This window comes from Hypanus sabinus, chromosome 9, assembly GCF_030144855.1.
Source record: "Hypanus sabinus isolate sHypSab1 chromosome 9, sHypSab1.hap1, whole genome shotgun sequence".
Lineage (NCBI taxonomy): Eukaryota > Metazoa > Chordata > Chondrichthyes > Myliobatiformes > Dasyatidae > Hypanus > Hypanus sabinus.
Window position 1 is genome coordinate 132,827,661 of NC_082714.1, and position 23,507 is coordinate 132,851,167.

The 23,507-nt window shown below is 39.0% G+C and overlaps 1 protein-coding gene across 2 annotated transcripts in view; it reads right to left on the minus strand.

Annotated features, from left to right (window-relative positions):
* Positions 1-23,507, minus strand: part of LOC132399817 (collagen alpha-1(XIV) chain-like) — a 180,386-nt gene that overhangs the window by 62,875 nt on the left and 94,004 nt on the right. For both annotated transcript variants that reach the window (XM_059980600.1, XM_059980599.1), the window contains exons 21-29: positions 22,596-22,718; positions 20,965-21,108; positions 19,676-19,792; positions 17,586-17,732; positions 10,470-10,526; positions 4,224-4,363; positions 3,561-3,684; positions 1,896-2,039; positions 630-794 (exon numbers count right to left, since the gene is read on the minus strand). In XM_059980600.1, the coding sequence (XP_059836583.1) occupies positions 630-794; positions 1,896-2,039; positions 3,561-3,684; positions 4,224-4,363; positions 10,470-10,526; positions 17,586-17,732; positions 19,676-19,792; positions 20,965-21,108; positions 22,596-22,718 (1,161 nt within the window). The remainder of the gene's footprint in view (positions 1-629; positions 795-1,895; positions 2,040-3,560; positions 3,685-4,223; positions 4,364-10,469; positions 10,527-17,585; positions 17,733-19,675; positions 19,793-20,964; positions 21,109-22,595; positions 22,719-23,507) is intronic.

The following is a 23,507-nucleotide window of genomic DNA, read 5'->3' on the forward strand; positions in this document are numbered from 1 at the left end:
TGATGCTGCGGGGGTGGAACTGGACTCTCTGACGGTGGTGTCTGAAAAGAGGATGCTGTCCAAGTTGCATGCCATCTTGGACAATGTCTCCCATCCACTCCATAATGTACTGGTTAGGCACAGGAGTACATTCAGCCAGAGACTCATTCCACCGAGATGCAACACTGAGCGTCATAGGAAGTCATTCCTGCCTGTGGCCATCAAACTTTACAACTCCTCCTTCGGAGTGTCAGACACCCTGAGCCAATAGGCTGGTCCTGGGCTTATTTCCACTTGGCATAATTAACATATTATTATTTAATTATTTATGGTTTTATATTGCTATATTTCTACACTATTCTTGGTTGATGCGACTGTAATGAAACCCAATTTCCCTCGGGATCTATAAAGTATGTCTGTCTGTCTGTACATTCTACATTTTTACGCTGGCAGGCTTTATCATGTGATCTCTTAAGTGGCATTCAATGAAAGTTGCACACAGGATTTTATCGACTTCATAAGCTATTCTCAGTTGATATGGATATGCCAATCAAAGATGCAACACATCTTAATTCCTGCTGAAGCTTAGTTTCCTGAAATATTTTGCTTTTGTGCTGCTAATAAGAACAAAAAATAAGCAATATACTTACATGTCAAAACAGTTTGACAAATGGATGCAATAACTTTGTTTCCAATGTTGTTTAATTCACTGAAGTCATGGGCATAAAACACAGCTTTGAAACCAGACACATTTGCAATTTTATTAAGCTGCACCTCATCGGCATCATCAATGCCAAGAATAAAGATAAAAAAGCCTGCATGAAAAAAAGATAAAGTTTAAAATGTTAAAAATATTTGATGTGATGGTATTAACATGTCCGTTATATTGTTTAAACACGACTATTTGTACATATAGCACCATAAACACTTTATAGTTTTCATACAAATTCAAGTAATCTTATAAAACATCTTGCATTTAATATGCATCAGTAAAAGTCCAAATTGCTGTCTTTTATATTTTATAAAAGGGGAATTTATTTTTACAATAAATGTGCAACATTATTCATTAAAATGGAGCCTAAAATGTACAAACTGCCAGGGACTATGGTTTATTACAAAGAACAACTGTTCAATTACTTGGATTTCCGTGCTGGCCTCGTTTTAAGAATACTTTACTGAAACAAAAGCTAATTATCAAAAATATGCATCAGATTCTGAGCTAAATGTGAACAGTGTCACAGCACTTCCTTTGCTTCCCAAGCTGCATCAAACACAATCAGCTAACATTAATTACTCCATGGATTCTGTCTACATTTCTTTCTGCCTCAATATAGCAGCAAAAATAATCAGTGACTCCTCCCATTCTGGATATTCTCTTTTCCATCCCCTTCAATTGGCATAAGATCGACTCTTGACCTCAATCTCGTTATGGTCTTGTACCTTATTGTCTGCCTGCACTACACTTTCTCTAAAACACATTACTTTTCACTTTGTTATTGTTCTTCTTGTATTTTCTCGATGCACTGTTGTAATAAAATGATTTGTTTGAATGACATCTAAAACAAAGTTTTCACTGTAACTCAATACAAGTGACAATAATTAACTAATTTTAAAAAAATCACCATGGATGAGTTGTTATTTTCTTTCACAAGTACCTACTTGGGACAATAGCTTCAACTTTTAACTAATCAGAATCAGAATCAGAATCAGGTTTAATATCACCAGCATCTGTCATGAAATTTGTTAACTTTGCAGCAACAGTGCATTGCAATAAATGACAAATATATATAAAAAATGAATTACAGTAAGGGTATATATGTATATTAAATTAAGAATAGTACCATAAATTATATTCTGAAATTACTCCAAACTCTTAACAATAATTTAGCAACAGCAATAGTTGCCTAAAATATCACCTTTCAATGCCAATTGTTGAAGTGTTTCACTTATTTCTCCAAGAACTGCTCCACGAGCAATCATAATCACAACTTTATGAATATGTTTTCTTTCCATTGTATCATTTTTGGAAAACAGACCATTTGATTTTCTGCCATCTTTGGCTATAAAACAAAATTGGTATTTTATGAACAAAAAGTCTTAATTCAAAACAACTTTGCTAATTCTTTCCACATTAGTACAGTTCAGATTGATGAGACAGAGTTCCATTCCACTTAACGCTCTCCACTCACACCCGTGTAATTTTCAATGAACACTGAAAGGCAGAATAGGAAGCACTCATCTTAAACAAGTGAAAAAATGATCTAAGTAACAAACTGGAGATGGCACTATCCTGCACGCCATTTCCTGATGTTCTGACACACATGCATGCTGCAAGGCAAGGTAAGCATGACTTGAGTCACATTTTCTTCCTGTTGAATAAACATTTTGGCATTGCAAGAGAGATAGACTAACTGATGCCACTGTTAAGTGTGGTTATCTAATTGACCACAAGGTTATATGCTTTCTCAAAAGTACCATGATCTCAGTATTTCATGCTTTAAACCAGAATACGTGGGAAGAAAGTACTCTTTTCTCATATGCTCCCTGCTGTCCACCACTACCACCCCTCACCTGCTCCACCAGTTCTCTTCTCATCATCAGGGTAATTTATATTAGCCAATTGACTTATAGTTGCAAACCTCAAAACAGCTACACATAAATAGCTGCACAAGACCAGGCTATCAAAAAGCCAGACACAGAGCTATAGGATGTGCTAAAGTACCCTAAATTGTAAGCTAAATTAACCTGAATCAAATGATGCAAACACTTTCTCTTAACCTTCTGAAGAATGTGGAACATTTTGCCCCTGAAGGTTGCAGATGCTAACTCAACTTTAGTGATTACAGAGGAAGATAAAATTGGGAAATAAGAGCACTGGGGAGTTGTTGGAGCAGATGATGGAGCATTAGGATTAAAAAGTTAGAGTTACTAAGATGAGCAATACATTCTACTGATGTTTCAATGATCAAAAATGAAAATATAATTGGAAGCCAGATCCCCCAATTCAACAATGTTACTTATTTCACAAACAGATTCACATGGAATTTGCTGCAGGTGCAATAAAATAACACACAACAATTACAGGATATTTTGCTAACTCTACCTTATGCATATACAGCCTGTCCTTAGTGGACGACATTGAGAATAGACACTACTTTAATGAGTGTGCAAGCAAACTTGTAACTGGTCCCATAACAGAATGCTATAATAAATACAGAAGCAACTAGCTCATCAAAAATCTATTTATCTACTTTGTTCGTAGACTGGCTATTATTCACTACCTTCAAAATTGGATAGATACTTGAAAAGAAAAAACATCCTGCACAGCTATTGTAAGAGAAATTGGATGAATAAAAGTTTTTGGACAACTCTTTCAAACCACTGCTTCTGGTTCATTGGGCAGCATGAACTCATTCAATATTGTACCATAATATGATTCTTTGATCAGAAGAAGTCAAGATAAATTTAATGGATTTGTTGTTGCAGAGGATTAATCTTCAAATAAGATGCCACATTATTAAGTACTAAACATAAACTAAGGTCATGCATCTAAAATTCTAGTCTGTAAGCAATGAGGATACCTGTATTGGCATCTTCCCCTCTGTAAGGTATGTCATAGATTGCTCCCAGCAATTCCTCCTTACTTTCAAAGGAGCTGTGCTGAAGTTCATTCCTCATATGATTACTGAACTGGCTCACTGATACCTGTGAAAGTAAATCATCATATCTATCAAAAAATCCCACTGACTGTTTTCAGTACTATACCCATTACTTACAGGCCCTCCCCGGTTTAGAAACACCAAGCTTATGAATACCTCTGCATATGAACTAGTTCCCATAATATTCAATTGAAAAGCCTGATGCATGAATATATGTTTATTCCAATGAACAACAGAGCTAGTTCTCTCTTTCTATATTCAGTATACACTTTCATATTCATCTGATGTAATTTCATGCTATTCAGGACAATATTGCAGAAGCACGGTTACCATATCCAGTGTCATTTGTTCAATTTATGTCATATGCACAAAGATGACTTAAGGATGTCTGTAATAATGGAATCAATTCATTATTTTAGGACTGCCTGCACTACTTAAATAAGCAAAAAGCAACATTTCTTCATTTTACGAAAAATTTTCATGTAAGCCCTACACATAAAAACAGAGATGTGAATTTTGAGCAGCTTATGAACAAGTTCTAAAGCAACAAGCAGTGAGAAATTGCATCTGCATCTAAAAACTTACCTGAATTCCGTCAGGACCAATTTTGTCAAAAACTGTAACAATGTCATACAGAAAGGCAATGATTTTCCTGAAGTTTACTGATCCTATCATTGTGGAGCCATCAATTATAAATGTCATGTCCGCTTTGAGCGCACGGCAATCTGAGGAGAAAAGGACAGTGGTTGCTTTCTATCCAACAACTTCATAAAAGATACGGCAAAGGTACGTAACTAAATTCTTGAAGTATAATTCTGTAATCTAAAACAGAGAGGTTATTTTTAAGGATTCTAAAATATTTTGTGTCCAATTAACTGAATCACTCCCTACATTTCTAGAAAGTACCCTTAAAATTTTAGCAGATATACTAGACAAAAAAGTTCTTCATTAATATGTTTGTTGTCACTTAATAGTTTACATTATAAAGATAATACTCAATTAAAATCTGCACATCAATTCCCAATACTATTTGTCTTTACAATTACTTGCTTACAGCTTATCTATTGTATCAACAAAAGGTTTAATTCCAGTCCCACTGATGCAGCAGGAGAGTTAGAGATTAAAATGAATATAAGCATTTCCTTCAGCTTTCGGACCTTCAGTTTTATTCTGTGAAAGCCCAGCATTGTAACTGGGTAGGGACAACATCACCAAATGAACTGCAACTTGTATCACATTGGTCCTATCTGCAATAAACTCACTTTTAATCATATTTTCCTAATTTTCTTTTATCCTAGCAAACAACCAATAAATCAATGGAAAGAAGAAGCCCTTCTGCTTAAGCAAGGAAAATTTAAAAATGAGAGGCCAGTGGAAAATTGAATATTTAAATGAAAAATGAGGCTTCATCGAGCACATTGATTCCAAAATAGAAAATTCAACACTTTGGTAAACAGTGCACAGGAGAGACCCACAATATGACATGCATGTACCCAAGAAATATTTACACAGTCATCAACACATGTAATATATTTCTATATCAAATGGAACTGTGATTTAGAGTTTTACATGAAAAATCATTAAAGAAAGTAATGGATACTAAAGAAGGGGCCTTTAGTATCCTAGAATAGAATAGTTGAGGTTGGAGAATGGCAACCTTACATACCTGGTCTTAAAAGACTAAAACGTGTTCTTTACTGATTACAAATATTGCTACTTATAGTCTTTGGAAGTTCATTAATCCACTTAAATTTTAGACCATTCTCAGCACAAAGGACCTTTACGCTAATTGTACCAATAGCTTTTGATACATCTTGGTCCCAAATCTCTTTGGAATCTGACATTCTTGGATCTAACCATATACAGCAGATCTGAGGCATCATTGAAATCCTGAATCAAATAATCGGTGCTATAATTTTTGGGATATGATTATTCATTAGATTATTACATAGCGAAAACCATATTGTCATCTGCACTTCATGAAATACCCAAATACATAATGCAACTTGTTTCTTTTTATTTAAAAATACAGCACTTTGACTGGCTGTATCACTGTCTGGCATTGGGGGGGGGGAGGGGGAACGACATTACAGAAACTAAGATTAGTCCGATCCAACATGGATACCAGCCTCCATTGTATTCAAGGAGCAGTGCCCTAGGAAGGCAGCATCCATTATTAAGGACCCCCATCACCCAGGACATGCCCTCTTCTTATTGTTACTGTCAGAAAGGGGATACAAAAGCCTGAAGGCGCACACTCAGCAACTCAGGAACTGCTTCTACCCCTCTGCCATTCGATTTCTAAACAAACATTGAACCCATGAACACTACCTCACTACTTTTTTTGCTCTATTTATTTTAACATAATTACTTATTATATATACACTTACTGTAATTCAGTTTTTTTTTCTCTATGTTCATGTACTGCTGCTGTAAAGCTAACAAATTTCACAACATATGCCAGTAATATTAAACCTGATTCTGATTGTAACAGTTCCTTCCTGTGCATTTAGCCCGTGCCACCCAATTACACCCATGTGACTAATTAAGCTACTCGCATGTCTTTGGAAAGTGGGAGGAAACTCACACAGTTATGGGAAGAATATACAAACTCCTTTCTGACAGCAGCAGAATTAAATCTGGATTGCAGGTGCTAAAATCGCATTATGCTAACCACTACACAATCTTGATGACCTTTGATAGACAAATCAGGGGCTCCAAAGTGTTTCCACTGCAACTTTAATGAAGGAATAGCCTGATGACAAGAATAAGACACGAACAGATAGAGAACAGAGAGATATGGACCACAAAAAGGTAAATGCAATTAATTTGGTATCATTCTCAGTGAAGACATAGTAGTCCAAATCACACTCGGCGCGTGGCCAAGTGGTTAAGGCTTTGGGCTAGCGATCAGAAGGTCATTTGTTCGAGCCTCAGCCGAGGCAGCGTATGTGTCCTTGAGCGAATCACTTAACCACTCACTGCTCCTGCACGTTTATAGCCCAGTGGCGGTGGCTGGTGCAGTGTGGACAAGACAAGATACGTCACTGTGTTGTACTACTTCCATGTTTCTATGTAAGAGCACATAAAGAATAAAAGAAATATTTGTAGTCTGGGAAATGAGGCAAGGCGCTCATCAAAGCCGTACATTGCATGTTGCTATACTATTACAACCATTACAAGTGTAATTAACACACATGCAATTTCATTGATACTCTTGGAGAAAAAAACTTGAGGAGGACTGTGTAGTGGGAGAAAACAAATTGTAGTCACATTCTTCCCTAGTGAATCTTAGTCTTTTTTTTCAGATCAATATTTCATTTTAAAGTAATAATAAATTCCAAAATTCAACTTTAATTTAGAAGATTTAGTGTTACCAGAAGTTAGTAAGAAGCCAGTCAGGTTTTGGCAATGCTTCACTGGGTGTAATGAGAAAAACAAAGTTTAAAACAAAAGGATCCATTGTTATACATCTGGAACAAGTGGAGTAGCACCTAAATGTCAAATGGAATTAAAGGCTTTGATATAAATGGGAAAGAAATCCATGATGGAACAGAAAGGTCCAAAGCAAACAACCATTACAGGATGACTGGTATATAAGATAATGAGAGGCATTGATCGTGTGGATAGTCAGAGGCTTTTTCCCTGAAATGGCTAGCACGAGAGGGACAGTTTTAAGGTGCATGGAAGCAGGTACAGAGGAGATGTCAGGGGTAAGTTTTTTTATGCAGAGAGTGGTGAGTGCGTGGAAGGGGCTGCAGGCGGTGGTGGTGGAGGCGTAAATGATAGGGTATTTTAAGAGACTCCTGCATGGATACATGGAGCTTTGAAAAGCAGAGGGCTATGGGTAACCCTAGGTAGTTCTAAGATAAAGATATGTTCTGTAGTTTTTCTGTTTCTAGAATCAAGGCAGAAGAGGAAAAAGTTTTCTGAAGCATGAAAGGTCTTTATGAAAGAGTTAAAAATAGAATAATTACTAATTGCTTGACTAAATAAACTGATATAATGCCCAGATACTATGATAACAGCTTTATTTCAACTTATGTTAAATAACATACTGGGTTATAGAATAAACTTGAGTAACATCATGTATATGTCCATTCCACATATATCCTTATTGATTGTTAATCAACACTGCTCCTAGTTAAGTAATCTTCTAGGGTAATTCTGTTGTTCCACATTTAATCTTAGCCTCTTACCCATTTCCAAATATAATTCTATCCATGAAGCTGTGCAGTCTGCTACCAAGGCCTTAATCTTTGGAATAGTCTTCTCAGTCTCTCTAGCCCATTTTAAAATCCCACTTAATCTTCCTCGCCCCCACTCCCTTTAGCCAAGATTTTGGTTGTCTGTGCTGATGTCTCTTCATGTGCTTCAGCATAATCTTTGGACAATTATCCCATGAAGCTTTTAGGATAATTTCTGTTGTTGTTTAATTGCAACAGATAACATAGATTCAGTCTTATATATCAAAAATTATGTGAACCTCAAGTGGACTTTGGAAGGCCATACAAATGGATGCACACTACACTCCGAAATGTATGTAGCAAAAATACAGATGAAAGAGCACAAATTAAATCAAAACATAAAATTTAAGAATATTACTTGGGCAATGTGAAGTTAAACAGGCAGAGAAGAAGATACCAAATGTCAGCAAGAGGAAGAATTCACACCAAGATGACCTGATTCATTTATTTCTGGCCAGCCTAGTAATAAAGCTGCAGCAAAAGATCGAATCACTAGAATCAGTTACAAAACCAACGTCAGACTCAGCCAACATGGGGAGATACAGATCACAGAAAAATTGCAAGAAGTCAGTCTTTCCAACAACAACTGAACACAATTGAGAAAAGATCTCCTTCAACTGTGTCTCTTGGAAAGCAGTGCAGAAAATTTTAGCCAGATGATTTTGTCAACTAACATTCAGACTTCAGATAATGAAGGAGATCATTAACTGAAAACTTTATTTTCAGTTAAAGTTGGAACTAATCAGAATTTCTACTTCACACAATAGATAGGCTTTAGTAGCGTAACAATAATAAAAGCCATGGAATCAAAAGGCAGAGAGTCTGTGACATTTTATGATTATTGTAGTCTTTCTATGGGGACAAACTAAAATAGGCATTTGACCTTTCTCATTGATCTATGCATTAATCTGTCAGAAAAGCAGTGTCTGTTATAGTTGGCCCATCAGTTGATAACATATTTAAGGGCTGCACATCAAAAGGAACAAGAAGTATCTCTGTAAATAAAATGATGTTAACTTTCAACTTTGTTGCTGTTCCCAAAACCCACCAACATTGCCAATGGTAATTTCAAAGACACCACCTCTATAATTTTCTATTTTCTATTTCGTTTCCATAAAGAAATGATTCTCTGAGTTATTGAAACCATTTATGAAGAAGGAATCAAGCACCAAGTTTCCAAATGAATTAAGACCAGAGAACGCCACTGCCGCCTTGTGGTTTAGAAAATAAAAGGCAACTTTCAATATCACTGTTAAAGCTGAAAGCACTAGGATTTTTGAGCAGCAGACAATCTTCTGGAGCAACTCAGTAGGTGAAGGTAGGGGGAAGGGGATTATCAATGTTTCTAGCTGAAACCCTGCCTTGTAGTTTCAATTTGATATCCAGTTGTTAAATTGAAATTAATAGTTTCCTACATACACAGTACAGTTTTATACTGTATCAGCATGTGGAACATCTGTATCAATATTTCCAAAACATAAATAGCTTTGGTAATGCTTGCAGACAATAGAAAACTTTCATCTATCCATGCTTCAATGGTGTTTATGATGAAAGCCACTGATCTCACCATTACTTAAAAGGCAAAGCTTTTAATTTTCTTTCAAAATCTTTTTATACGTTTTAAGTTTTAGTTTGAATTCTTTTTAAAAATTGCTTTCTGTGTGACAAATGGCAAGTGAAAACTTAAATTTGTTTATACTTCATTCATAGACTCTTTGGAATCCTTAAGAGGTGCAGAAATTTGCCAAAAAACAATCTGCTGGAGATACTCTGTGGATTGAGCAGCGTCTGTGGAAGGGTAGGAATTTTTGACATTTTGGGTCAAAACTGCATCAAGTCTGCTCAACCCACTGATTGCCTTCAACATAGGACCCAGTCCTTATGAAGGGTCTCGGCCCAAAACATCAACTGTGTGCGTTCCTTCAACAGTTTGCTTGTTGCTCCAAATTCCAGCATCTGCGCGTGGTCCTGATGAAACATGCCAATGCTTTATAAAACAACTAATGATCCTATTAATTACACTTTTTCTCGACTGCAATCACTGCTGCCCATGGCTGGAACAGACTTTAAGCCGAATCAAAGCAGCAGGCCCCAGGCCCAAGGGTGAAACACAAATAAGTGTTTGGCCAATTTACCAATTTAGGCATCAAGCCAGAACAAAAAGATTATGACGTCAAGTCTGAGACAAAGACATGATCCAGGCTTGTATCTTATTCAAAGGTACTCATTCAAAATGAATATAATCAATGTACGGGGGTTTTGCAGTAGATATAATAGCCTACGCAGCAATATTCAGAAGATAGTTATATGGAAATAGATAGCATTTTCCAGGGATTATACATGTGCATGTAAACATAAAAGTACATTGTTGTCCAATATGCACCTTGCCTTTCCAAAAGCTGCAACATACTGCATCGCACTAGCTGACCATGGTTCAGATACATCAAATATCGTGGAACAACTTTTGACATCATTCTTTCATCACTGAGAACATAATTTAGTCTATTAGATAACCGCAATGTTTTCCCAAGTAAAAATTTATAGTCTGACACTGAAATACTATATTAAGCAATGACAATCCTACCTTTAAGAGCAGCAGGACCAGCACTGGAAGCAAATGTAGATCTTACTGGAAGTGGCACTAAAAGCAAGAGATAAAATTATGCCTTAAATATAAATTATTGCAAAACAAATACGATCTTCATGATTTTAGTCAATTTTACTAAAGACTTCGCCTTCTATTTGAGTTTTACCTCCGAAGATCATCTGCAGATGATACCATTTCCGGGATATTCATTACAATATTACAATACAGGATATTTTTCATTCTAAATTTACATTATCCTTTTATTTCAATGTTTCTGTACTGTGGTAAGATATAGATGTGAGAGATCATTGCTATTTTGTAAAATTCTGTTTTATTCTTACTAAAGCTAGTCTTCAGGCTTTTGCTTTATCTTAATGAGAAAATAAACAAATGACTAGGAAATGACTAGGTGACTAGGAAAATGATTGTTCATGATGTTAGGAGATAAATGTTACGCACATTCGTAAGATGAACTATTAGTTCAGTCATGGAGCAATCCCAGTCAAAATAGACTGGTGTCTTCTTAAAAATTTTGCATGAATTTATCTCTCTACTTACAGTGAGTTCCAATTAATTGGGCTATTGGTTAATTGGGGTAGCCACGTATTTGGAACGACACTTAAAAAACAACAAATACTCAAGAAAGTTCCAGGGACAAGAGGCAATTGCCAAATAATTTCTCAATACCGTCAATTGCATGTACTTGTGTGGCCATTAGATACTACATCATGCTTTGAGTTAACAGTTTCTAAATAGTGTCAGACACATACGTTTGTGTTCAAAAAGCAGTGTTTTTTGCCACTGATAGTTGGTGAGAAATAAGCTGTAAGACAACCCAGGACTATTTTGCTCACTGCAGTGTCAAGCATTCAGGCTTGGCGGTGCCAGAAATGGCCGAGAATAAAAAACAAAACGATTTCACTACTTCAGTAAATTATGAACTACAGATAATTTGAAATTATCAACAATCATCTTGAATGTTACAATGAAAGCATTGAATGAAACTAGTTCATTATCTGTACTAGGTGTGTGCATTGATTTTGATCATTTACAGACAATCAAAAAAACATGGACAAAATGCTGGAGGAACTCAGCAAGTCAAGTAGCATCGATGAAAAATAGTAAATATTCAATGTTTTAGGCCAAGATCCTTCATTCAGACCGGACAGAAAGAGGAGAAACCAGAGTAGAAAGGTGGGGGGAGGGAGGAAGAAGAACAAGGTAGTTGATGATAGGTGAAATCAGGAGAGGGGAAGGAGGGGAGCGAAGTAAAGAGCTGGGAAGTTGATTGGGATAAAGGGCTGGAGAAGGGGGAGATTGATAGGAGAGGACAGAAGGCCATGGAAGGAGGACCACTGGAGGGAGGTGATGGGCAGATAAGAAGATAAGGCAAGAGAGGGAAACAGGAATTGGAAATGGTGAACAGGGGAGCTGGCAATGATCAGACGTTTGAAGAAATTGACGTTCATGCCATTAGTTTGGAGGCTACCCAGACAGAATACAAAGTGTTGCTCCTCCAACCTGAGTGTTGCCTCATTACAGCAGTAGAGGCAGCCATGGTCTGACATGTCGGATTGCAATGGGAAGCAGAATTGAAATGGGTGTCTACTGGGAGATCCCACTCAGGAGCAGCACACACCCAAAAAAAAAAGGTGAAGTGTTGCCTCACCTAGAAGGACTGTTCAGGGCCCTGGATGGGGGTGAGGGAGGAGCTGAATGGGTAGGCATAGCATTTATTCTACTTACAGGGTTAAGTGCCAGGAGAAAGATTAGTAGGGAGGGATGAATGGACAAGGGAATCACAATGGGAGCAATGCCTGCAGAAAGTGGAGAGTAGAGAGATGGTACAGATGTACTTGGTGGCTGGGGCCCATTGAAGATGGTGGAAGTTACAGGGAATGGTGTGTTGAATGCAGAGGCTCATGGGGTGGTAGGTGAGGAGAAGAGAAACTCTATCCCTGTTGAGGCGACAGGAGGATGGGGTGTGCATGGATATCCAGGAAATTGTAGAGATGTGGGTGAGGGCAGTACCAATGGTGAAGGAGGGGAACCCTGTTCTTTGAAGAAGAAAGACATCTCTTCAATTCTCCCCTCTGGCCCCCCTTCTTCACTCCTCCCTTCTCATCAATTCCCCACTATGGTCCCATTCTTACCTCTTCCCCTGACCTGCTTATCCCCTCCCTCTGGTGCCCCTCTTCTTTCACTTTCTCCCAGAGTGTATTCGTCCACTCTCCTGTTCTATCAGATTCCTTCGTCTCAAGCCACCTTCCCTTTCCACTTATTATTTCCCAGCTTCTTACTTCATCTCCCTCCCCTCACCCACCCAGCTTCACCTAGCACCTTCTAAGATGTACTTTTTCCTCTTCCCCTACCTCCTTAATCTGGCATATCCTCCCCCCACCCCCCCTTCCAGACCTGATGAAAAGTCTCAGCCTGAAATATCGTCTGTTTATTCATCGCCATAGATGCTGCCTGACCTGCTGAGTTCCTCCAGCATTTTGTGTGTGCTGCCATGGATTTCCAGCAACTACAGAATCTTTTATGTTTGTGAAGCACTAGGCCACCTTGAGGTCAGGACCGGTATTATCCATTTTTCTTTATGTGACTGATACCTTGTCAACACCATTATAAATGGGAAAGAGCCTTTAAATCCTCCCAATTGTAAGAATACTTTTTTTCTCCACATACTTGTTCTGGCATTTAAAGTAAATCTAAAATTATTTCAGTGAAATATCTAACATTCAGCTTGGATTGGAAGCTCTGAACGCCTGTTAGCAGCTGCGCAAAAGGGTATTGGACATCAGAAAGCCCATGTGAACGGGGTTACTTCAATAATCTAGGCTATTAATCCAGATCTACACACAACACAAGATCACATTCAGGGAAAAAGCAAAATATATCAATGGCAGAATTACTCTGTATCAGGAAAATAGGTAAAATTCATCTCAGTTCCTGTTTCTGGAGGATATTATCAGGCTTGCACAGGCAGTCACTTCCCTCTCTCCACCCAGCCAATAGGAGTCACCGGCCACTCATTTCCAAATCACCATCTGCCACTCTCTAGTTCTGGATACCCCACCATAAAAAACATCCTCTCCACATCCACCCTATCTAGCCCTTTCAACATTCAGTTGGTTTCAATGAGATCTTCTCACATTCTTCTAAATTCCAGTGAGTAGATGTCCAAAGCTGCCAAGCACTCCTCATGTTAACCCCATTCATTCCCAAAATCACCCTTGTGAACCTTCTCTGGACTCTCCCCAATGACAACACATCTTTTCTGAGATATGGGGCCTAAAACTGTTGACAATACTCCCAACTGTGACCTGGCTAGTGTCTTATAAAGCCTCGGCATTAATTCCTTGCTATTACGTTCTAATCCCCTTGAAATAAATGCCAACATTGCATTTGCCTTTACCACAGACTCAACCTGACAATTAACTTTATGAGGTCTCCCATGTTCCTCTATAACTCTGATGATTGACCTTCTCCCCATTCAGATAACAGTCCGCATTATTGTTCCTTTTACCGAGGTGAATTATCATAGATTTCCTAACATTGTATTCCATCTGCCACTTTTTTGCCCACTGTTCCAATTTGTCCAAGTCCTGCTGCAACCATATTGCTTCCTCAGCACTACCTACCCCTTCATCTATCTTCGTATCATCCGCAAACTTTGCCACAAAGCCATCAATTCCATTATCCAAATCATTGACAAGCAATGTGAAAAGCAGCGATTGCAATACTGACCACTGAGGAACACCACTAGTTACTGGCAGATAACCAGAAAAGGCCCCTTTTATTCCCACATGCTAGCTCCTGCCTGTCAGCCATTCTGAAATCCATGCCAGTATCTTTTCTGTAATGCCATAGGGTTTTATCTTGTCAAGCAGCCTCATGTGTGACACCTTATCAAATGCTTTCTGTCAATCCAAGTAAATGAAAAAGTAAAAGTCACTGCCTCATCTTTGTTCACCCTGCTTGTTACTTCCGCAAAGAACTCTAACAGATTTGTCAAACAAGATTTCCCTTTACAGAAACCATACTGACTTTGACTTATTTTATCATTCGTCTCCAAGTGCATCAGAACCTCATCCTTAACAATGAACTCCAACACTTTCCCAACCACTGAGGTTAGGCTAATTGGCCTATAATTTCCCTTCTTTTGCCTCTTTACCTTCTTAAAAGAGTGGAGTGGTATTTACAATCTTCCAGTCCTCCGGGACCATGCCAGAATCAAGTAATTTGTGAAAGATCATGACGAATGCATCTTTCATCTCTTCAGCAACCTTTCTCAGCACCCTGGGATGTAATCCCTCTGGTCCAGGTGACTTATCCACTTTAAGACCTTTGAGTTAACCTAGCCCTTTTTCCTTCATAATACAAACAGCACTCACTCCTGCTCCCTGACACTCTCGGATCTCTGGCACACTGCTAGTGTCTTCCTCAGTGAAGACAGATGCAAAGTACCCATTAAGTTCATCTGCCATTTCTTTGCCTGCCAATACTACCTCACCTGCTTCATTTTCCAGCAGTCCAATATCAATTCTCACCTCCCTTGTACTCTTTATATAACTGAAAAACTTTTGATATCCTGCTTTATATTTTTGGCTAACCTGCCCTCATTTTTCATCTTTTCCCTTCTTATAACTTTTTTAGTTCCCTTTTGTTGTATTTTAAAAGCTTTGCAATCATTCAACTCCCCACTCACTCTTGCTACCATATATGCCCTTTCCTTGGCTTTTTTCAGCCATCTCTGCTCAGCTGGCATCCCGACCAGTATTCTCCTCCAGTCCACCTGGACAAGCTCCTCCCTCATGCCTCTGTAATTCTCTTTATTCCATTCCAATATTGATACATGTGAGTTATGCTTCTCCCTCTCAAAGTGCAGTATGAATTCAATCATATTATGATCACTGCTTCCTAAGGGTTCCTTTACGTTATGCTCCCTAATAAGATCTGGGTTATTATGCAACACCCAAACTACAACAGCCTTTCCCCAAGTACGGCCATGCACAAGCTGCTCTAAAATGCCATCTCGTAGGAATTCAACAAATTCCCTCTCTTGTGATCTAGCACCAACCTCATTTTCCCAATTGCCTTGCATATTGAAGTCCCCCATTATAATTGTGTCATTACCCATATTACATGCCTTTTCCAGCTCCCTTTGCAATCTCAAACCCACATCTTGGCTACTATTTGTAGCTCTATATATATGATTCCCATAATGGTTTTTTTTTTAACCCTTACAATTTCTTAACTATAACCACAAAGTTTCAACATTGTCTGACCCTATGTCACCTCTTTCTAAAGATGTAATTCCATCTCTTGTCATCAGCCACACCACCACCTATGCCTTCCTGCCTGTCCTTTCTATGCAAAGTATAGCCTTTGATACTAAGCTCCTAACTATGGCCTTCTGTCAGCCATGAATCAGCGATTTCCACTATGTCCACATTGTCCAGAAGCAGCAAGGCATTGGCCATCTGCTCACCACTCTCAACCAATTTTCCATTTTGTTACAGCGATCCTGAACCAGTAACCCTCCTCCCTCAGAGCCTCCGATTCCAGTGCCCAAATGCTTAGACAGATCCCAACCCGATGCCACAAATTCCGGTCCCAGTGCATCTTACACTTCCTACTGGATCCATGGAAATGCCACCTCCAGGTAGAGACAAGAGGCCTTCTATCTGGTAAGCTCTTGCCAGCACAATAGCCGGAATCAATTGCTCTGTCCTCCCCACATGCTGCTGTACGCACACAGGAGTCTCTAGTGGATTATGGTGCAGCAGGAAACTTTCTGGCCCAGACTCTGTGTGAGCAGCTTGAATTCCCTACTCATCTCTTCTGCATCACAGCTTTCGGGGCTGGGACAGTCAGAGTGCGCACACTGCAGGTTGACTCCGTGTGAGGTTGTTTTAATAGGACCATCAGCCAGAGCCTATATGAGAAGTTTAAATCCACTGGTGCAACACATCTGCATGAACTGGTAATAAAAGTACAAAAGTTGGGCAGATTACTTGTCAATTTGAGAGATTTTAGTAAGCTGAAAACACTGACTTGCGTATATACCAACAAACCTTCAAAATGGCTATTAGCCCCACAACAAAAGTCAGCAGTGGTCAGATAGACCTGGGTCCCCCAATCATTAAAAATTTGCATACAGGATCAGGAAGTAATTAGGAAGATAAATTAAATGTTTTTTATTGCAATAGGATTTGGGTTGAGATATTTGAAATGAAAATAGAAAATGCTGGAAAAATAGTCAGCAGCTCAGGCAGCATCAGTGAAATGAAAACCAATATTTTTTCTCTACTATTTTTGCCTGATCTGCTGAGGATTCTCTACGTATTTTTTGTATTTTAAATTTTCAGTGTCGGTAGCCTTTTGATTGTCAGGAAGAATGTGTTATTTCAATGTTATTGGGGAGATGCTCAAGCAAGAAATCCATAAGACACAGGAGCAGAACTAGGGCATTTGGCCCATCGAGTCTGCTCTGCCATTTTATCACCACTGATTCTTTTTTCCCCTCCTCTGCTCTGCTCCCCAGCCCTCTCTCTATAACCTTTGATGCCATGTCCAATCAAGAACCTCTCAAGCTCTGCCTTAAATACCCCAAGAACCTGGCCTCCACAGCTGCCTGTGGTAATAAAATTCCACAAATTCACCACTCTCTAGCTGAAGATATTTCTCTGCATTTCTGTTTTAAAAGGAGGCCCCTCTATCCTGAATCTGTGCTCTCTTGTCCTCAACTCCCCTTCCATGGGAAACATCCTTTTCACGTCTACTCTGTCTAGGCTTTTCAACATTCAAAAGGTTTCAATGAGAACCTCCATCATCCTTCTAAGTTTCAGCAAGAGCAGACCTAGAACTATCAAAAATTCCTTGTATGATAACCCTTTCATTCCCAGAATCATCCTTGTAAACCTCCTCTGAACCCTCTCCAACGCCAACAGATCTTTTTCTAAAATGAGGAACCCAAAACTGTTCACAATGTGCTTTTCCAATGTAAGGTATTCAAGGGATATGGGTTTAATATATGAAGGTGGCACTGAGGTTAGCCATGATCTTATTGAGTGGTGGAGCAGGCATAAGCGCTTGTACTTAACTTACATGTAGACTGAAGAACAGAGACAGCAGGTCCTGCCATATCATGCAGTCTGGTGTAGACAGTGATCTTGTAGGGGGTATTGGGAAATAGATGTCTGAAACAGTACTGGTCTACCCCTGCAGGCAGGGAGTTTTCCTGTATCTTTCCATCTGTAATTAAACAAAAGGTGGGGGGTTGAAAGAAGAGAAAGAGGAACATGTTCATTACCATTCCGGTGGAACATTAATAAATTATTTTGTGCTGTAATTTCTTTGAGTATTATTTTGATAACATAATTCAAGGCAAATAACAATTAAAAATCCCATAGAAAATGCACAGCAGTTGTATGAAGGCAACAGCTCTGAACCTAGATCCTAACTTATACCATATCTCATTTCATAATGGACAGAATGAGAACAAGAGCTTGAGAACTCAGAGAGTTGTCTGCTTCCTCCCCTGCATAAAATTAAACACATTTAAGGAGTAGATGAATGTAATACAAGATATTAAGAGGAATAGACAGAGTGGACAGCCAGTGCCTCTTCCCCAGGGCACCACTGCTCAATACAAGAGGACATGGCTTTAAGGTAAGGGGAGGCAAGTTCAAGGGGGATATTAGAGGAAGGTTTTTCACTCAGAGAGTGGTTGGTGCGTGGAATGCACTGCCTGAGTCAGTGGTGGAGGCAGATACACTCGTGAAGTTTAAGAGACTACTAGACAGGTATTTGGAGGAATTTAAGGTGGGGGGGGGGTTATATGGGAGGCAGGGTTTGAGGGTCAGCACAACATTGTGGGCCGAAGGGCCTGTAATGTGCTGTACTATTCTATGTTCTATGTTCTAATACAATGGTGATTGGTCCTGAATTTTACTGAGTTTTTTTTAATAAAGGAAATTGTAGAAAAGTCCCACAACTTTTCATTTTTGACATTCGCAAGCAGATTCACAATCCAGTGGCATGAAAGCTAGGAACATCATAGGCAGGACAACTGGAGACTACCTGCCATTTGGAGGAGTAGTATATGTTAACTAGGACAGGAGACAGATAGGTAGGCAGATTGACAGAAAGGGAGGGACAGAGGGGATTACAGTGAAGATGTGAAGTGGAGAAATCACAAGGGGTGTTAAAGGTAATAGAGAACGTGTAAAAGACAATCTGAAGGACGTGGGGGTCCAAGATTATGAGGTCGATTTGCTGAAGACTGAAAGGTCAACAGGTAGACTGGTGTGTGACAGAAGATTTGCTTGATGGTTTGTGGTTGAATTTTGCTTGCTTAACAAATTAAATCTCCAGCCACCACAGCACCAAGCATTTCCCCACCCTCTAACCACACCTAAATGCTGCTCTCCTGGCCATTATATGAGGAGTTGTAATATTCTGTGTTGTGCCAAGAAGGATTGTTACAGGTGGGGCAACAATTTGAGCAGAGATGTGGCAGGGAAATACTAGTGAAACTGAGGGACCTCTGTTCCACTGAGCATCTGTTCTATCAGCTGCAAATCCCATTTGGAAGGGTAGGAAAGTGTGCTTCCTGGGGCCTAATAATAACAGAGTACACATACCAGGATCCTCTGGGAATCCCATCAGAAGGACAACAAGACCAGGTCGAAATCTTATTCTAAGATGAATGTAGGTGAATTAATATGATAAACAGCAAGCACAGCAAGAAGGATCTACCGTAGATGGATAAAATAACTGAATTTTTCTATCCCCTCTTTATTTTAAGACAGCTTTTTTTCTAAGAACTCTTCCATCTTTACTGTTTTCATTTTTCCAAATACAACCAGCTGGATCGATTATATAAACAACTTTGATCTGAAGGTCACTTTCGCCTGTTAAGCACCACCTGAAAGCAACCTGCAGAGTGGGTAGGAAATTTGAAATCTCACCTATGTGTGTTGACAGTGGCATTCTCAAACTAGTAGATGATTAAATTTCTACATGAGGGAGGATTCCAGCTTTTTGTGAACATATGAAATATACATATTCACTTTCCATCGTGTATAAAAATATTCAAAGAAGCAAAGAAAATATTTGAGAGCAACTCTCAGACAGGAAGGCACAAGCACAAATTTCAGTCGGAACGTTTCAATGAATTCTCAGAGCAAGTGTACCTTTCAGAGACTCAAGGACAATCTTGTAGCCTGTGGCTCCTGCATGGCCTTGCCACTGAGCACACATCGTTGTTAACTGGATGTGATAAGTACGAAGGTCAGTTACGTGCAAGTGCACTGCAAAACAAAACATCACCTTCAGAATTAAAGGCCGATGGCAAGGTCTGATAATGAAATATTCTCTTTGACACTGTTGCTTCCTGGAGAAGATCATCACACTTATACCTTTGAGTGAAAAAGTATAGATGAACTATAATTGTGTATGATATATTGTCAATCAATATCTTTCATTTACCATAAAAAGTGCCTATTAAATTGTACAACATCTTAAATTATTTCAGAGTCGGTTCTCAACTTCAGCATTTGGGCTGTGGTAGGTCCTTTTGTGTTGTAGAATTTCCCAGATTTTCATTCAGATGAGATGAGTAGTAGGTAGATACCATTTGACAGGCAATCTGTGCTAGTTTTAGCCAAGAGCATGTTAAATTCACCTCACACAGCCAAGGCAGGAACAGATTGCCTTTTGCATTGCCATCCACCTTTATATCAACAAATTGCAGTGCTAATTTGTGGCACCTTCTCATTCCCTCTCATCCATAACTACAGCGTACAGAAACAGTTAAATATCTATACATTTTCTTCCAAAGCATTTGGAAAAAGTCATTTTGTTATTCAGTATTATTTGAAGACAGGTTTATTGAGTAGAAAGTGCTGGACATTGAAGGAAAATGTTCCAAAACTGCAGCTGACAGATCAGTACTGTGCAGTCAAGGCAATTAAGTGCATTACATATACACAGACTGCACAAAGGAAATTCAACTAATAACAACTATAATATTATTCTTTAGATATATATTAATAAAACCATTCACATTTAGCAATTATCAAACCTCTCAAGGTCAACTCAAAAGCATTTAATACTGCTGAGACACAAGCAGAGAGCAATAGCTGACACTGCAAAGAAATTCACTGTTAACCACACACGACAGTGGGGTCTTTAACTTACACCTGAGCAGGCAGAGAATATTAAATTTGCATCTCTTGTCTGTTGGGACACAGGGAAAGCATAGGACAGGCAAATGTGGATAATCGACATAAACCGGTGTGGAGATTTAGGAAAGAAAGATGACCATGCATATGACTTGTTAGATTAAATGGGTAAACCTTGGATTAATATTTGAAAAACCAAATGTTCAAGTAAGGCAGAGGGCTGCCAATTGAGTCAAATTGGCAATAACTGAATCAGTATACTTTAGTTACGGTGACTATTGTTAAGTGACAGAACCTACATGTTGCGGCTTTTGCTTCAATGAAAGTACTGTTGCCATTTGGATACAGTGCAAACACTCTGACATTGTATTCCTGTCCACTCTGAAGGTTCTTTATTACAATGGAGTCTTCATCCTCTCCAGTCATTACTTCCATGACTTTACCTGCAAAAAAGAAGTCCATAATTCTTCTCAAGTACAAGGATCAAAGAAACAACAGTGATTAATGGAAATAATCCTATGTTTAAATTTTAAAATTAACCAAACAGCAATGCAAGTTAATCTTAGAAATCTACTATAACCATGTTTCAGGATTATCAACACTTTCAACAGCCTCTGATTTTATAACCACAACAAAGACCTAAAGATGATTTGTCAGACAGTTCCTTCTTTAACCTAATGTGTTATTTCAAGCCACATAAAATAGATCATGTGTAAGTTTTACTTGAAGACCCACAGAATTTAAATAGAGAGCTAGTTTAAGGAGGAGATACAAATGTCTGCAATTTTAGGGCACAGTCTGTAGGTCTGGCCTAGAGTCTAAGCATGGGAGTCGAGGCCGCATTGGGAGCTCAAAGCCTGAAGGTTAAAGCCTCTGGGTTGCTGAGTGCTGAGGTTAAAGTCCTGTCCTTGTGTGTGTAGATGGGGAGTTGGGAAAAAAGCTTCGTTTTGGTGGGTGGGTGGGAAAGTCGTTCATCTTGATGTTGTGAGCTGTCTGTTGGCTGTATGTTGTTCTGCTGGGCATGCTGTGTGGCACTTGAATGTATGATGGAATAACAGCAGGCTGCCTCCACACCAAATCCTTGAGACTAATAATAAAGCAAAAATATAAACCTAAGCCAGATATCCCACAGCACCAGATTCAAGAAACGGCTACTTTCCTTCAACTATGTGGTTCTTGAAACAACCTGCACAATCCTAATCACTATCTCAGTATTACAAGACTACTGCCACTTTGACCATATGGATAGCTATGCAGTGGTCAACATGGACATAATGGGCTGACGGGCCTGTTACATGCAACGTGATAGATAGTCTAAAGGTGGGTACCACTAAGGAAGGTTTCCAGAGAGAATATATTAAAAGAATTGTGTGAGACAGTTCCAGAGTGAGGAACATGAGGTGAGGGACTTGAATTGCATTCTCGAGGTTGTCAGGGTGAGCCTGGTAGTGGTCAAAATGTCTTGAATCCAGAGCTGATGAAGAGCTGGAAGTTGGTTGAGGGTGATGGACCAGGCAGATAGATCATGGTAGGTCGGAATTAGTGGAGGGAGGTAAAGAGATGACCTTACTGAGTCTTGTAGAAACAACCCTGCTCCTTACGACTCATAATGTGTGCAGTAAAAGCATATACCTCAAGACTTCAAGCCTTCATCTTTGCTACATGTTTGCTTTAGGCCTGAGAAGTCCAGGCATATGTAACCAAAATTGAGCACTGTTCAGATTTCACTATATTGAAATGATGCATTTATCTGCCACAAGCAGGTTGGTCACTAACCCTCATCTCATCACGAATGCAGTTAGCAGAATCAGGGCAGGACTGGTTCCGTTCCAATTAATTTATTGTCATTTAATCTCTGAAACAATGCTGTTAGGAAAAATTCAAACATTGTTCTGGCCCTTCATCGAATCAAGGTCAAATGTACACTTACCAGAAGGTGCCTGGTAAATCACTGCGTATCCCATAGGTTGGGACTCAGCTTTATCCCAGATGACACGGAAGTGATTATACGACACCCCAGTGATTCGTAGGTTGGCTGGTGGAACAAATGGCACTGCAGGAAGGAAGCTCAGTGTAAAACCAATTGCCATTCATCAAGGGAAATGTGACAATAAACTGACTTCGAACATACTCTTACATTATGCCAATGATCCTTTTTGTAAGCAAACACATATTTTGCATCCATGGCTCCACAGTCTCTCACCTTGATGTTGCAGCAGTAATGAAAGTTTAAAAACCAATATATCAGGTTATCTGGTTGTCATTACTCTCTGAAAGGGACAGTACCTTAGTAGTTTAATATGGCAATTATTGTGTCTATACAACTACATATCAATTAAAGAAAGGCACACACGAAGAATGTGAGGTTAACTCGTGCACTTATGTTAAGAGGGGAGAGTGGGAGGGAGGGAGAGGGAGATCAGTGCTCAAGCAAGGACGACAGATCAATGCACACAAAGTTATCACTCTATCAGTAGTGTTAAGGGGAATTATTGCTCTTAAAGAAATAGATCCGTACATTATACTTCCTCCCCCTTTAGATTAATGTAACATAAACTATCTATATAACAAAACATTCAACTTCTCTTTAACAGGTCATATTTAAATAAACATACTTTCACAATAACAGTCCATAACTAACTTCACTAAAGAGTCAGTCTATTGGATCGTTTCAGTCTGTTTCTTTCAGGATAGTCCCTTTGGACATGTGGAGTGGCCTCAAGTTGGGCAGATGTCTTGTCAAAGTCAACTTCCTCTGAGGCAGTCGTCACATTGCTGTTAGTGACATGATCATCATTAAGGAGCAAATCCGGTGGCTGTAATGTGTCCACCTTCAACACTG